This window comes from Tamandua tetradactyla, chromosome 3 (assembly GCF_023851605.1).
Source record: "Tamandua tetradactyla isolate mTamTet1 chromosome 3, mTamTet1.pri, whole genome shotgun sequence".
Lineage (NCBI taxonomy): Eukaryota > Metazoa > Chordata > Mammalia > Pilosa > Myrmecophagidae > Tamandua > Tamandua tetradactyla.
This window is the reverse complement of record NC_135329.1, coordinates 188451091-188465319: the sequence shown is the minus strand read 5'-3', so window position 1 is coordinate 188465319 and position 14229 is coordinate 188451091. Positions and strand designations below refer to the sequence as shown.

Sequence of the window (14229 nt, the reverse complement as noted above, 5' to 3'; positions counted from 1 at the left end):
AATTAAGTACGTATGAGCCACGGGCAAAGACTATGTCAAAGGCTTAGCTTGGGGGAACTTGAAGATGAATCCTTGACTTCACAGTGAGTTCTCTTCTACAATAGCATTAACTTAAACTACCCGGATATTTCACCTTAATTTTGAATACGTTTTATTTCATCTTTTAAGGACTTCTACAACTTTGCAGATACCTAAACATTTAGACTAAGTTTTTAGGAAGTATTGATGGCAATTTAGAGAAGTTATATTACCTTCTGTGTATTGGGCACTGATTGAGGGGAGCACCATTTTAAAATCTGAGCTAATTTAAGATTAAACTCTTTGCTGTCTATTGGGATGATTAGAATTGATTTGTGGAATTCTCTGTTCAGTCTTTCCAAAATATGATTTTTGGAAAATCACTTTCATTTAGATAACTGGAAGATAGGTTTATAAATCTGTTTACCAATATATAATTCACTAATTTTTCTTAAAATCATCATAAAGTTGTTGGAAACCTGACTTCAAATGGTGTGCTTTCCAATGAACACTGGTTAATCTTGTTTGTAGTACAGACCCTGCTATCATTTTTCATAATCACAAAATGAGTCTAACGTATTTAATAAATATAATGTATGGAATACACTGTTAAAAAGTAATTCATAATAAAATTTAAATACATACATATTATACGATACCCATTATTAGGTGAATATTGAATGTGAATGAATTCCTCCTCTATCTCAAAATGAAAGAAAAGATATTCTTGAAAATTTCTCTGACACACAGAGTGGCACTTAAGATACAGCTGATAATTTCATTTTCAATATATCATTTCTCTTTCCTCAGGAGGTAAAAATAATAAATAAACAAAAAATAAATCACCAAAGACCTCAGCAACAATTTCTGGGATTCTTCAAAGGAGTTGTGCGGTGCTGCCCCTACTCTTTCAGCATTGATTTTCTTCACAATCTGTAATATGGTTTCTCAGGAAGGCTGTTTGGCAGTCCTGATAATTTCATGTGTTTTCAAACTTAAGCCACCCAGACTACGCAGTTCAGGGTTCCCAACTCCTTTCATTTGCCTTTTCCCTTTAATTATACGTCTCTATTCCCTCTTTTTATAAATACGGTCAAGAAAGATACTAAATGCAACTGTTTGTCGAAAGAACACGAATTTGCTCTTCTCCTCATTAAAAGTTCTTCCACCAACAAAAAGAGCTGTGCTGTCACTAATTGGTGATATTGATGGGCAACACTACATGCGTAACTTAACTTTTTTGGATACAGTCTTTCCTTTGACTTGGGTGAATGCGGCACAAACCCGGGGAATAAAAAGCAAGCAAACACTCTAATTTTAAACTTGCACCGCAAAGCACTTTCAAAACACTAACAGTTGAGCTGCATTTCAGACCCGAATTTTCTTCTCAGCCCATTCCCAAGGACCCATCCCTCCTGATTCGTGTCCTCGTCTCTCGGGCGCAGTTTTCTGAAACTGCACCGCGCAGTGCAGAACGAAACCCGAGTGGGTGGGTCCACGCGCACACCCGGGCTGCGGCCGGCACCCCGATCCCCGAGCTCAGCGTCGGGCGCCCGGATCGCCGCCCCGCCCCCGTCACCCGGCCTCACCACAAATCCCAGTTGGAAAGAAAACTTCACGCGGCCGAAATGCACCTCCCCTCACCGTTCCAATTCTTCCAGGCTGGCAGCAAACGTGAGATTTATCATGACTCGGGAGCAGTGGGAGGGGACAGCAGCGGCACCCTCGTACGCGGTTACCTGGTCCCCGGCTTGGGGGCGGGGTCCGCGGTCCGGGGGTCGCCGGGCGGGGGGCGACGAGGCCCGGCGCGAGGGAGTGCGCGCGTCGCGGAGCCGCGGGGCAGCACTTGTCCTGTAATCGATTGCCGAGCGCGCCGAGCGCGTAGACACGCGCACACGCGGCATCCCGCGCCCGCCCGCGCACACACACGCACACACTTGCACTCACGCACAGGCCCCGGGCCCCACACACACACGCACGCCCGCGCGCGCACGCACGCCTTCCCGCCCCGCCGGCGCCCGGGGCCCCGCCGCCCGCCACCGCCGGCCACCGCCCGCCTGCCCTCCGCCCGCTGGCGTCTGCGCGAGCCCGGCCGGCGGGGGAGATGTGCTCGGCCTCCGCCAGATCGGTTTCTCGGGGTTTGACCAGCTGTCCCGGGCTAACCCTGCTCCTCGCTGAAGATGGAGGAAGTAAAAACAGGATTACCCTTAGCTACAGATCCACTGCCTTAGTTTCCACTACCAACTGCAGTGCACAAACACACGTTAGGCACAGGAAAGAAAGAAAGAGAGAGGACACACTAACAGTAAACACAAACAAAAGGGTGATGGGATTATTTTACTGCATGCACTGCTGAGGTAAATCTCCGCTTGGCTTTTGCGTGGTGAACAGCTCTTGTTTTATTTGTCTTCTGATTCATAGATTAAATATAAATATGTGTATCTGATTTGCAAAGGGGGGGAGTGTTTTCAAAGTTAAGTGTAATTATATAGCATCTCGTTTTGCACTGTGATGTGATCAAATGACTTGTTGCTGTTAACCAGTAATAATAATAATAATGATATAGATATTTTATCTGGGAGGGATGGATTGTGGTTCATGATTAGGGTAATGATTTCTGTAAAGGGCGCTCAGGGAATCGGTGAAGATGATATCCTCTGCCTTAATTTCTTGTCTCCTCCTTGTAATTTCTTTCTGGGATGTTAATCGATTAATCAGTTCTCATCTCTATAGCTGTCATGGATTTGGTCTTATTTTGCTTTGTTATAACTTGAATTCCAAGAAGATTGGGTAGCCTGGAATAAATCGCAGCTGTCCAGATAGAAGGTAATAGCCAGATCCTGTCGGAATTTAAAAAAAAAAAAAAAAAAGCTGGTATGACACATGTAAAAAGGCAGCGGTTAAATCACTTTGACAGGTTCTAGTACGGGCGAGAGAGATGGAATTAAGGTGTTTTTTTTTTTTTTTTTGCCAAGGGCCAAAAACTGTCCTGTGAAGTTGGCCTAGGTTCCTTGCTGGGTTTTGCCTGCCTGTCCCTCCCCTCTTACCCCCACCCCGGCCCCCCTTTTCTTTCCATTTTCTTGTCTTAGCTTTTGGTCGATTCTTAAGGAACCGGTGGATCAAGTTTTTTCTCTTCTTGTTAATCGCATTGCTGTAGCACTGACTGACCTCTCTCTCTCTCTTTTTTTTCCTCTTTCCTGAAAGTACGTGGTGCCATTCCTGAGTGACTTTTCCTACTAGACCATCCCAAAGGGACGAGGGGGAGGGGTAGAAGGAGGAGGAGGAAGGGGGGGGGTGTTCCTTCTCTCTCATTTCTTGGTTTTGTTTATCAGCCGATCTGTTTGCTGGATTTGGGCTCCGAATGACCCACCTGTAAAGTACTTTTCCTTCTCCTCGCCTTGAACTCTGCAGGGGGCTTGGCTTGGAGGGGGCAAGGGAGGGAAAGAAAGAAGGGGAAAACACAAAAAACTTCTTTCTTTCTCTCTCCGTTTATCTTCAGCCCGACATTGTCACCTCCTCTTTGAGGGGTTAGAAGAAGCTGAGATCTCCCGGCAGAGCTGGAAATGGTGATGAATCTTTTTTAATCAAAGGACAATTTCTTTTGTATGTACATTTCGTTTCTCTTTCTCCTTTTCTTTTGCTTTCTTTCCTTCTCCGAGGGTTAATAACCATTTCATTGATGGGGCAGACTTCTTTTTGCTTCTCTCTGACGTTTCTTTCTTTTTAATATGTGTGTTAAATGTGTACGTTTTTAAAGAGATCAACTCATTTGTAAAATATGTGAAAAACTGCTCCCCTTTTAAACTTTACGAATCCCTTTCTTTAAAGTCTTATGTAATCATAATTTGAAAGAATGTGATAACAGTACAGCAGGTTGAAATTTAAATGCTATGTAGTGACCGAGTTGGGAATTTGATCTGATTATTCCATAAAGAAAGAAGGAAAGAAAGAAAAGTTTTTTTTAGGGGCGGGGGGCAGAAGAGTGGTGGTAAAGAAGGGGAGGGGAGGGAGAAGGGAAGTGGTTTTGGAGACAAGAAGTGAAGCTGCCTGTTTTCCAGTAAGTAATGGAGAAATTCCAGGAGCCAGGGCTAAATATACTTGGCGATCAATACAGAAATGGCTCATTGTGAATAATTTAGCTGCTGGTGCAGTGAGAGTTTTGAAACTAAAGGCAAAAAGGACCAGGGCCAGAGGGGAAAAAAAAATAAGTAAAAATCTCCCCAGGATATGTCCAATTCTTTAAACTTTTTCCTTCAAAGAATACAGTTAGTTTATTGATCTTTTCATTATGTGAAATCAAAGCTAGGGGGTGTCATCTCATGCAATTGACTTTTGTTTCGGAGAATTAAGTTCTTGTTTTGTATTATTAGTAAAAAATCTTATTACCTAAAAAGTGCCCCCCTCCCGCCACCGTACAGCAGAGAAGTTTATGAAATTTTCAAAATGAGAATGTATTAAGTAGGCTTGGCATTCATGTCCATCCAGGATCTGGCAAGAAATTAAGGTTACATTGAACAGGTGCTTTACACAGAACTTGGGGTAGGCTAAAATGTCAATACAAGTCAGAGAGTTGGGTAACTGCTGCTGAAATCTTCGAGACACGCTTGGTCACTAAGTTTTTTTTTTGTTTTGTTTGTTTTTGTATGTTTGTTTGTCCTCCCCCCACCCCTCCCCATCAGAACATGATGAACCAACTTGCAACAATTGTGAATAGAGCTATCTGTATACTGGGGAAGTCCTCAAACTGCAGTGTGATTGTGGGAACTAGTGAATGGTAAAATAGTTAAATCCCAGTTAAGACTGGCACATTTGAGGTGTGACAACCCCCCTCCCCATTTTTTTCCCTTTAAACCGAGTAAATTCTGATTAAGAGAGTCATTCCCTTCTTGCTACAGCCCATCTCACAGCCCGCTTATCTTTCCTATCCTATCTCCAGCAGGAATCAGATCATTTGCAGAAAGAGTTCAGTGACTTGCAAATGAGCACATACAGTACGCTGTAGTATGTTTCTTGGGCACAGGTTGCAGCAGCAGCAACATGGGCTGACTGCTTGGAGCTTCAAATAAGTTAAGCATTTGATGGCAGACACTGAAAGGAATCTTTGTTATAAGGGTATAATCTTTTGTTTTACAGCACTGCACTTTGACTATGGAAACAGAGGCTATTGATGGCTACATAACGTGTAAGTATTTATCTTCATTAGTTTGTTATTGTTAATAAAATTACCTTCCTATTCCTAGTATTTTAGTACTTGAATTAAGGGACTTTCTAAAAAATTCTGGACTCTTTATTTTCTATCTGTTCACAATTCATCTTTAAATGAGTTTGAGAATATAACAGCACAGAAACGAAATAAGGAAATACAGAAATATATTTACAACTTACTGCATTAAAGATATCATTTGAATCGTTAGTAGCCTAGCAGATTAACATTATCCTACTTGATTTTTTTTTATTTACTTTACTCTAATTTAGAATAGGACAGGTTACGTATATGTCTACTAACCATGGCATGTACGAAATATTTACTACTCTGTAACCTAATTTTTCAGTCACATAATGTGAAAGAGAATGTGGCTTCCTTAAGATGACATTTTCTTAGTCAACTCTTGTTTCAAATATCCACCTCTGATAGTCAACATTTTGGAAAAAAGCTCATTATAAACACTGAAAGCTTAATGATTACATTAGATGTTAAAAGAAAAAAAATTTTTCCAAGTAAAAGATACTTTAGAAATCAGCTACTTTAATTCCCATTATTTTCTAGATGAAAGTATGGCAATAACAAATTTTGTTTATTTTTAAATTGGAGATTGGCTATGGCTTTTAGTTATTTTGTTTCTCGGTGATATTTCCTTATAGCTTCTTTTAAGGGAAAAATATATTACATTGAAATTTCAGGGCTATGGATATCACAGCATAGATGAAGAAAAGTTAGTCATTAGATTTTATGTGACTGTGAACAGAGACCAAAAGATTTTATTTTGTGAAAGCAGGTGACAATGAGCTTTCACCTGAAAGGGAGCACTCTAATATGGCAATTGACCTCACCTCAAGCACACCCAATGGACAGCATGCCTCGCCAAGTCACATGACAAGCAGTAAGTCTTCATTTTATCTCCCCCCTCCCCATTTCTCTACTGACAGATTTGAATTTGTTAGGTCTGTGGGGTCTTTCACTCTGTGGTATAGCTACTGCTATAAATTCTCCTAAAGAAAGAGCAACACAGATTTATTCCTTTTCATTCTAAGTGTAAAACATGAGCCTGCTTACTAGTCTGAACTATCCCAAGGTGGCATTTGGGAGCTGGTGCTTACCTGTATCAGGTAAGAAATGTTAGGATTTGCTAGTTATTGTTTTGGCTTGCCAGGTTTATGTGAATGTATTTGTTGTTGTTGTTGGTTGTTGTATAAAAAATATGGAAGTAGGTCATTTCCAAAGGACTCTTCGTAGTAAAAGAAATGAAATATTTTATATTGCCTGGGTACAAAGCTAATCCATCAGTAGTGGATTTACAACACTGACTTTTTTTTTTTTTTTAACACGTGAAAGTTTCTGCACCAAAGTGTTGGCAGTGAAGAGTTTTTGCAAATTTATCAAACTCATTTGCATCCATTTCTCAAAACAGAGTGACAGCTTTTTGTTTTACGTTGTCCGGAGAAGAACTGAGGAAATTTGGAAGGATATTTTAAGCTTGCAGGAATAGACAGTTTTGGCACTTATTTTTAATAAAGGCTCGTTCATTGATGTAGTAAACATTGCTTTTGTGTATTTAAAGAGCAATTTGTAGGCTGTTAGTGACAGAAGATAGAATTGTATTATTTGTTAAGAATATAATGTTTTTTCTTAATTGTAATATTTTATCAGTTTAGTTGTGAAGCGCAAACGCTTATAAACAAATACTTGTACTCAGAAGTAATCTGAAATCTTGTTTCCCTATACTTTTTTAATGTGTTGTATTCTTATATAGAAAGGCTACCTTGATTTATATGTAAATATGATCAAAAAGTTTTCTCTTTGAGTGACATGCGAAGGAAAGACATTTGTTTCTTTTCCTTTTTTTTCTTATGATGTGGGTTTAATAACAAAAGAAAATTGTGTTATCTACTGAAGTATGAGCATATTGTTAAGTTGATTCTCATTATCTAGAAAGAATAACTTTCCCTTTCCACTTCCCTCTTATAGTTCTCAAAACTATGTTATTATAAATCTACAAGCTTTGTAGGTAGTGAATTATAAACAAAAGTATAGTACTGATGAAGCCGTAGTTATGAATATATTTTGCAATTCATTGATTTTAAATGATTTGAGCTATTTACTTGACTTCTGACTGAATTATATGAATTTGCTTTATTTATTTAAAAGTTTTATTTCTTTTTATTAATGGGAAGTACTTCCTAAGAAAATTTCATTCCAGAAACAATTGTTGACATTCCTTTATCATGTACCAGCTAAAACTAGTGAGTGTTTATATAGCAAATTAAAGTGCATTGCTAATCTTTTATAAGGGATCTTGTATCTTTCACATAATTTCCTAAAGATGAATGTATATGCAATTTCTGTTAGTTAAATCTTTAGCTATTGGCTTTAGAAACTTTGAATGTATGGGGTAGATACATACTTTCTGTTGATCACAGAGTTATTCCCTAGTCATCAGAATATCAGTAAGAAGATGGTTGTTAGTTGATTAATTAGCCCCTTTATTTGTGAATTTGATTTTGATATTGCACATACTGTCTTCAAAAAGACAGTTTACCCATCTATTTTAAATAAACATTTTAGAATGTAGATGTGAGCAGTTTGAACAAATAAGAACCAGCTTTTCTCACCCAACAACAGTAAAACTATGTGTTTGGTAAAGAGAATTTTTTTGAAAAAACTTATTGGCCTGTGGCAATTCCATGTTAGTACGGTTTTTGGCTAAGTGGCACATGATTTCAGGTTCCATTCCAAAAAGGGTTGCAGGTTAAATATTTTGGCTTTCACTTCAGAGCTGTCTGTTGCATCCTTTATGTAGCCTCTATTTACAGTATCTAGGTTACCCACTTAGGTGTTAGATGGAAAAGATACCCATTTTTCCTCTCTGTTAGATCTAGGAGAATATCAGCATTTTAGATTGCCAAAGCAAATAGTGGTAGAGAAGGACTCTTGTCTATTAATTAGAACAAGAGACCTAGAATTGGTCGCTCAAATGTTTTCCTATGACTTGAAATAATTTTTTCTTTGGCTTATGTGACCTGTAAAATCACTTGTGTTCAAGATCACTGGTTTTCCTAAATCCTTTTTCATGTACTGTTGACTTTATTAAATGAAAGTAACTTATTTATTTTCTGCATTTTGATATCTTTGAGTATATTTCCTAGAGGTCTCTTGCTTCCAGCATACTTGATTGAAAGTATTGGAGCCAAAAATAAATGCGAAAACCTTAATGATATAATAAGCTAGTCTCCAGTAGCAGCAAAAAGAGAAAAGGAGTATATGTACAAAGAGGAAAAAAATATTGTAAAACAATTTAGAAAAAAATAAAAGGGTTAAAACCTTTGATTTTTATGAAATAACTGACATTCTGAATGTAAAATATCAATAAGCTGTTACAGTGCATGCATTTGACTTTAGGAAAGTGGTCAGGAACTCTAAATTCCTATTCATTTGTTGAGGTTATTTGGCAACTATTCTAAAATGAAGGCTATCTGTACAACTTGCTGCCAGCTGTTGTAAAAAAAATAATGACAGTAGCTATTATTATTTGACAGTGCAAGAAAAGCTCACAAGTAACTTGGGAGAGAATTAAAAAGGTTATAATGCCTGGCACATTTTGTTTTTAAAATGCAGCGTGTAAGATGATCTTAAAAAGAAATAAGTGTTAGTGATCTTAGCCTCTTATAATGACTACTTATTATGTTTTAGGATAAATTTTCTTGGAGAGCATTAGACACTTTCTCTGGAATAAGGAGCACTTTGATAAGATGGCATTGTTGTCTGCGATCATTAGTGTACATATTTAGTCTGCTGACACTCTTCAGTGTCAGGGCTGGCAGTATATGTCTTGATGGCTGCTGGAAATACACAGTATTAAATGATTTTAAAAATAGAATCTGTAAGTTAGAATCTGAGGTGGACAACTCAGAAAGCACAATATGAAAATAATCTGTATTGTATTTTGTCCCATCTGATGAGACTTACAATTGTGATTCCTTCTGTTTCTGGGTTAGCCCATTTCCAATTCTTGCATGATTACTTCAGTCTCGGTTTCAAAGTGTTTTACACCTGCCGCTGTATATTGTGAAAAATGTTCAGGCTCAGGAAAATTGTAATTGATCTTATTTTTCTTATGTGCTGCTTTTATAATGCCAGTAAGTAAAAAATTTTGCAGGTAGTTAAATGGCATGAAAATACATCGTGACACAAAATTTATTCTTATGACTTTAAGACCTTTATATGGGTCAGCTGCTCAGACACTACTATTTATCAGTCAATTTGATGGGCATGTGGCATGTATGGAATTAGGAGAAGTAGTAATTCTAGTTTTACAAGCTGTGACCAATAATCAGGTCAGGGAATCTAGTTTATTATTTTCAGAGTGCTTTACATTAATTTTTTTTTTGGCTGGTTTCCATTTTTAGAACCTAGTAAAGTAGAAGTATGTTATGACTTCTAATTTTCATGTGTGGAAATTGAAGCCCGAAGAAATCAATTGACCTCTTAGGTCACTTAACACAAGAATAAAATTATGAGGACTGGCACATAAAAATTGTGGTGTTAGCTTGTGGGTCAGTTAGATCACTGAACTGGTGTCTCTCTACAATGCCATTATCTCAGGGCGCCTGCTATGCCCAATACTCATCCAAGTTTTAGTGACAAAAACAGTACTTTAGATGTAGAAGAGTGTTATTACGAGGGTGGAGTGATATCGGGGAATCTTGTCAAGCAGGTGCTCTAATGTATTTTTAAAAATATAACATATTATGGGGCTTACCAACTCTCTGAGTTGTCTTCTGTAGCTTAGTCTGGCAGTCATCCTTAGTTGGATTTCCATAGGACACACCCTAATATAACACCACATGGGCTTGATGTAAAATCTTGCTTGTTTTGAATCATAGTACCAAGGTTTGTGTATGTACCCAATATATTTTCCATTTAGGATCTTACCTATTAGAAAAACAAAACAAAACGTATCTTATTTGATTTCTTTATAGCTATCAGAGATGCCATAATTATGTACCAAAATAAAAATTAAAAGGATAAAAAAAGAAAGACAGGAAATATGCGTATATAGGAATTAATAGAAAAAAACACTGTATTTTTTTTTTTGCTTACTCCTCACCTGTGGCCCCCATCTTTTTTGGTTGCTTTAAACTGAGGATAAAGGTCTTAGAAAGACAAAACAACTTATTATAGTAGGGCTATCTCTAGTCCCTCTCTGTCTAAATTGGTCTCTCCACTAAAGGAATGTTCTTTTTGTTATGTAGCATCACTGATTAGGTTCTATTGTGAGTCCCCCTGCAAGGCATAATGAATTGAAATCTCTGGGTTACATGCTTTTCTCTTCTAACTTTGGATATTGATATATTTTGATGTTATGATGTTCTGAAAGATCATTAAAAGGGTCACAGTCCTACGACGAGGTAGAAAATATTGTTTTTCATTGCATTTTTCCCTTTATATCCATATGTTTGTAGCAAATATATTTATTGATCTGGTAGTCCTTTCCTCTCGTGAATTAATCAGTCAAGACTCAGAATATCTGTGCTTTGAAATAAGTAAGTTATATTTAACAACTCTTTTCCTTTTTTAAAAATCCTGTAATCACCACTGGAGTAAGAACAGGATGGGGAGTGTAAATTATTTACTGTTACGTGGTGTGCTTAGTATTATATTAGTTGCTTTCTATAGTCTTACTTTTCACCTCCACAACAACTCTTTGAGGTATACTCCATTTTATAATATTGAAAACTGAAGCTCCAAAGCCGTATATTGTAAGCAGTTCAAACTATGGATTTTGGAGTTACATGGACCTGTTAGAATCCCTGCTCTGCTACTAACTTGCTGTGTGACCTTAGGTGTGCTTCTTCACATCTCTCAACTCCAGTTTCCTTATCTTTAGGGTGGGAATAAGCAATACCCACCTCCAAAGGTTGGTCTGAGGTTTAAATGAGGCAGCATGTGCAAAAGGCTTAGCACAATTTCTGCAACATGCTAAAACCTAATAATAATTGCTTTTGCTACTCAGAGCTGCAAAAGTACTTTTTCATGGGACCATGACTCATAAGAAAAATGGTCTGTTTTCAAATCTAAGTCTTTTGCTCTTTTGGTTACTATTCAAGTTCATAGAACAGAGACAGGGATTCCTAATAATTTAGGGTAAATTTGAAGAAAAAATTTCTTTGCTATTTATTATATATATGGAGCTTTTGGTTAAGAAAAAGTAGAGTTTATCTGTGCATCAGAACTTCTTTTGTTGGGTTTCAATGTTCCTGACTATAAGTTTGTACTTTTGATTATATGTAACAAAATACTTGCTTAACATTGATGTTCTAAAGACATTTGTAATTAAGAATTAAAAAAAAAAAAAAGAAAATAGAGTAGCCTGTTATATCTAGACCAGTTCTTTCTTAGAGCGTCCCTATCTTAAAATTTAATGTTGACACTTCCATTAGTATCGTAAATTCTCATTTGCTAGTAATACCTAACCTAGCTGTAGGCCTGATTGTTGCTAATTGTGCATTTCAGGGTAACAGTTTAGGTATTTTACATTGGAAGGAATTTTAAAATATGGTTATTACTTACAGACATTTTGCTGTATAGTTCTAGTGGATTCTTTCACCAGATGAGCGACCTTTTATGTGCCGGGTTATGTGAAGTGAATGCAGAGGTGAATAGCACACAGCCCTTGCCTTCCAGAAACTCACACTCTAGTGTGAAAAACTAACCCTGTAGAGTATTATGCTATGGCAAAGTTGTAGTATGCAGGGGAGAAGTGGAAGGCTTTCTCAGTAAGTGGTGCATGCATTATAAACAGCAGTGAGAACATGAGATGTTTTGGGAAATACCAGCAGTTTGTTATTTCTAAGGTGTAAATCTGGACCCAGGATATTGAGGTCGGAGAGGACTCTGTAGAGTTAAGCAGGGCAAACTGATGGACAATCTCATATGAAGAGGGTGCTTAGATTTCATCTTCAAGGGTTTTAACAAAGCAGGTGGCTTTAGTCTTTTGGTTGACATGGATCACACTGGCTGCAATATGAGGAAAAGAGTGTGGATGGGGGACCAGGCTGGAGGCAGTGGGATCTTCAACAGGCTGTTTTGGTCACGGTGTGAGAACTTATGAAAGCTAGCAGTAGTGGGGAAAAAAAGGAAAAGAAGAAGTTGGGTAATATTTAACAGATTAAATATTTAACAGACAGGACATGGGTAGTATTAGGTAGAGGAGGGAGTTAAGTTTGATTCCTCTATTACTAGATAGAGGGTGATATGGGCCATCAGCTGAGATGGGAAATACTGAAGCAGGTGTCCAGGGAAAGATTTAGTTTAGTTTAGTTCTGGAAGCAATTTGAAGCTACAGTAGAATTTGAGAGTGGGTAGTATCAGGCATGTGGATAGATTAGTGCGAATTTTCTTTATTAATGAAAACTGATGTGTAGCTTCTTGTGGTTTGGTTATTTTATTTCTTAATTACTTTAACAAAAGTTTAGTATTTCTTAAAATTTTTCCCTAGGTAATTCCCAGCTTAAGATCAGTGATCTTATTTCCCCTATTGCCCCATTAAATAAAAATCTGATATCAAAATATATGAGGACAGCCTTTAATGAACTCTCTTTGCTTGAGTCCTTTTAAGCTAGTCTTGGTAGTTGAATTAATTGTTGTGATTGGCTCACAGACTTTTAAACAAAATATGTCAGCCTTTCTCTTTGAAATTTGGTGGTGTATTTCATATCATAACTTTTATAGTAGTATATATTTTAAAAATCGTATGGCTATTGTATGCCATATCCTTCAATGCCTCTACTGTAATGATTTGCCTTTATTTAGTAACCTATTTCTTTATAAATAAATATGTAATTTAAAACATATGAGGAAGGATTTGATTAAATGCTTACTAGTCGGTCTGTGACATTCATAGCCAAGGAATTTAATCTTATTTATATCTTTTTTGAAAACTTTGAGACAAATATACATACAAAATAGATATTATTTGAAAGCAATATGGTACATTCTTAATTTTTTTGAATTCTACTATACTCCTTGAGGTAAAATTATATATAGGGGAAAGTGTGGTATAGAAAACATCTAATTAACATACCTAATGTCTTAAAATATCTTTGGTGGAATTCCGTCTTCAAAATGTAGGCTTTGATTATCAGACAGCATGGAATTACAAATGAATGTTAATGATGGAAGTGCTTCATCTCTGATTTCCTGAATGTGGAGATTCAGCATGCTCTAGAGAGATATTTTTCATCCTTCAATCATTTATTCAGCAAGAGCTTATTAAGCACTTCATGTGATGTGCTGTTGGTGCTGGGGTACAGAGATGTTAGGATTTTTGTAGAGAAGGATATTATTTTTGAGGGTCTATATAAATTTGTAATTGAGAAAGTAATACTGTGTTGCCTTAGAGTTAAGTAAGTGTGATGTGCTCACCATGATTTACATAAATAATAGTTGAATAAATTGTTTCTTTCCTGGTACTTCTAAAAATTATCGAATGTGTATAAATTTTAAGTTATACAATGAAAGAGAGAAGAAAAGGCAACCAGCTATTAAGAGGGTTCCTACAGGGTAAAATTTCCCCAGGAAATTTTTTATAATACAGTATTTGGCTCTCAGCCTTAAAGTTCTGAAACCTGACTTGTCTGTAACTGAGATTGGATCCATATGTCAGGGCTGACTCACATTAGACAAGTTTGCCAGATTAATATTTAAAATACAAATGCCAATTTAGGGCTTTACCTTGAAAAATGAAATAACCAACAACAAAAGACCCAACCAACTAACATGGGATCTAGATCAGTTCAGTTAGCTTGGCCAGATCATTATGTTTTTGTGAAATGTTTTGTGAACTGATCTATATGGGTAATCTGAACAAAGGAAGTTAATTATATAATTCAAATGTTTAATGGCATCAGACTGACAGGGCCTGATATATTCAGCATCACAATAGCGATAGCATTGCCATTTGGATCACTATGTTTGAAGTCTTTTGTCCAGTT

General features: G+C 37.1%; 1 protein-coding gene across 22 annotated transcripts in view; it reads left to right on the top strand.

Annotated features, from left to right (window-relative positions):
• The first annotated feature begins 1604 nt into the window (after window positions 1-1604).
• Window positions 1605-14229, top strand: part of IKZF2 (IKAROS family zinc finger 2) — a 154922-nt gene continuing 142297 nt past the window's right edge. For 2 of the 22 annotated variants that reach the window (XM_077155018.1, XM_077155014.1), the window contains exons 1-3: window positions 3042-3584; window positions 5152-5200; window positions 6012-6119. In XM_077155018.1, the coding sequence (XP_077011133.1) occupies window positions 3582-3584; window positions 5152-5200; window positions 6012-6119 (160 nt within the window). In that variant the 5' untranslated portion in view covers window positions 3042-3581. The other 20 variants (XM_077155015.1, XM_077154998.1, XM_077154995.1 and 17 more) reach the window with 19 other exon arrangements.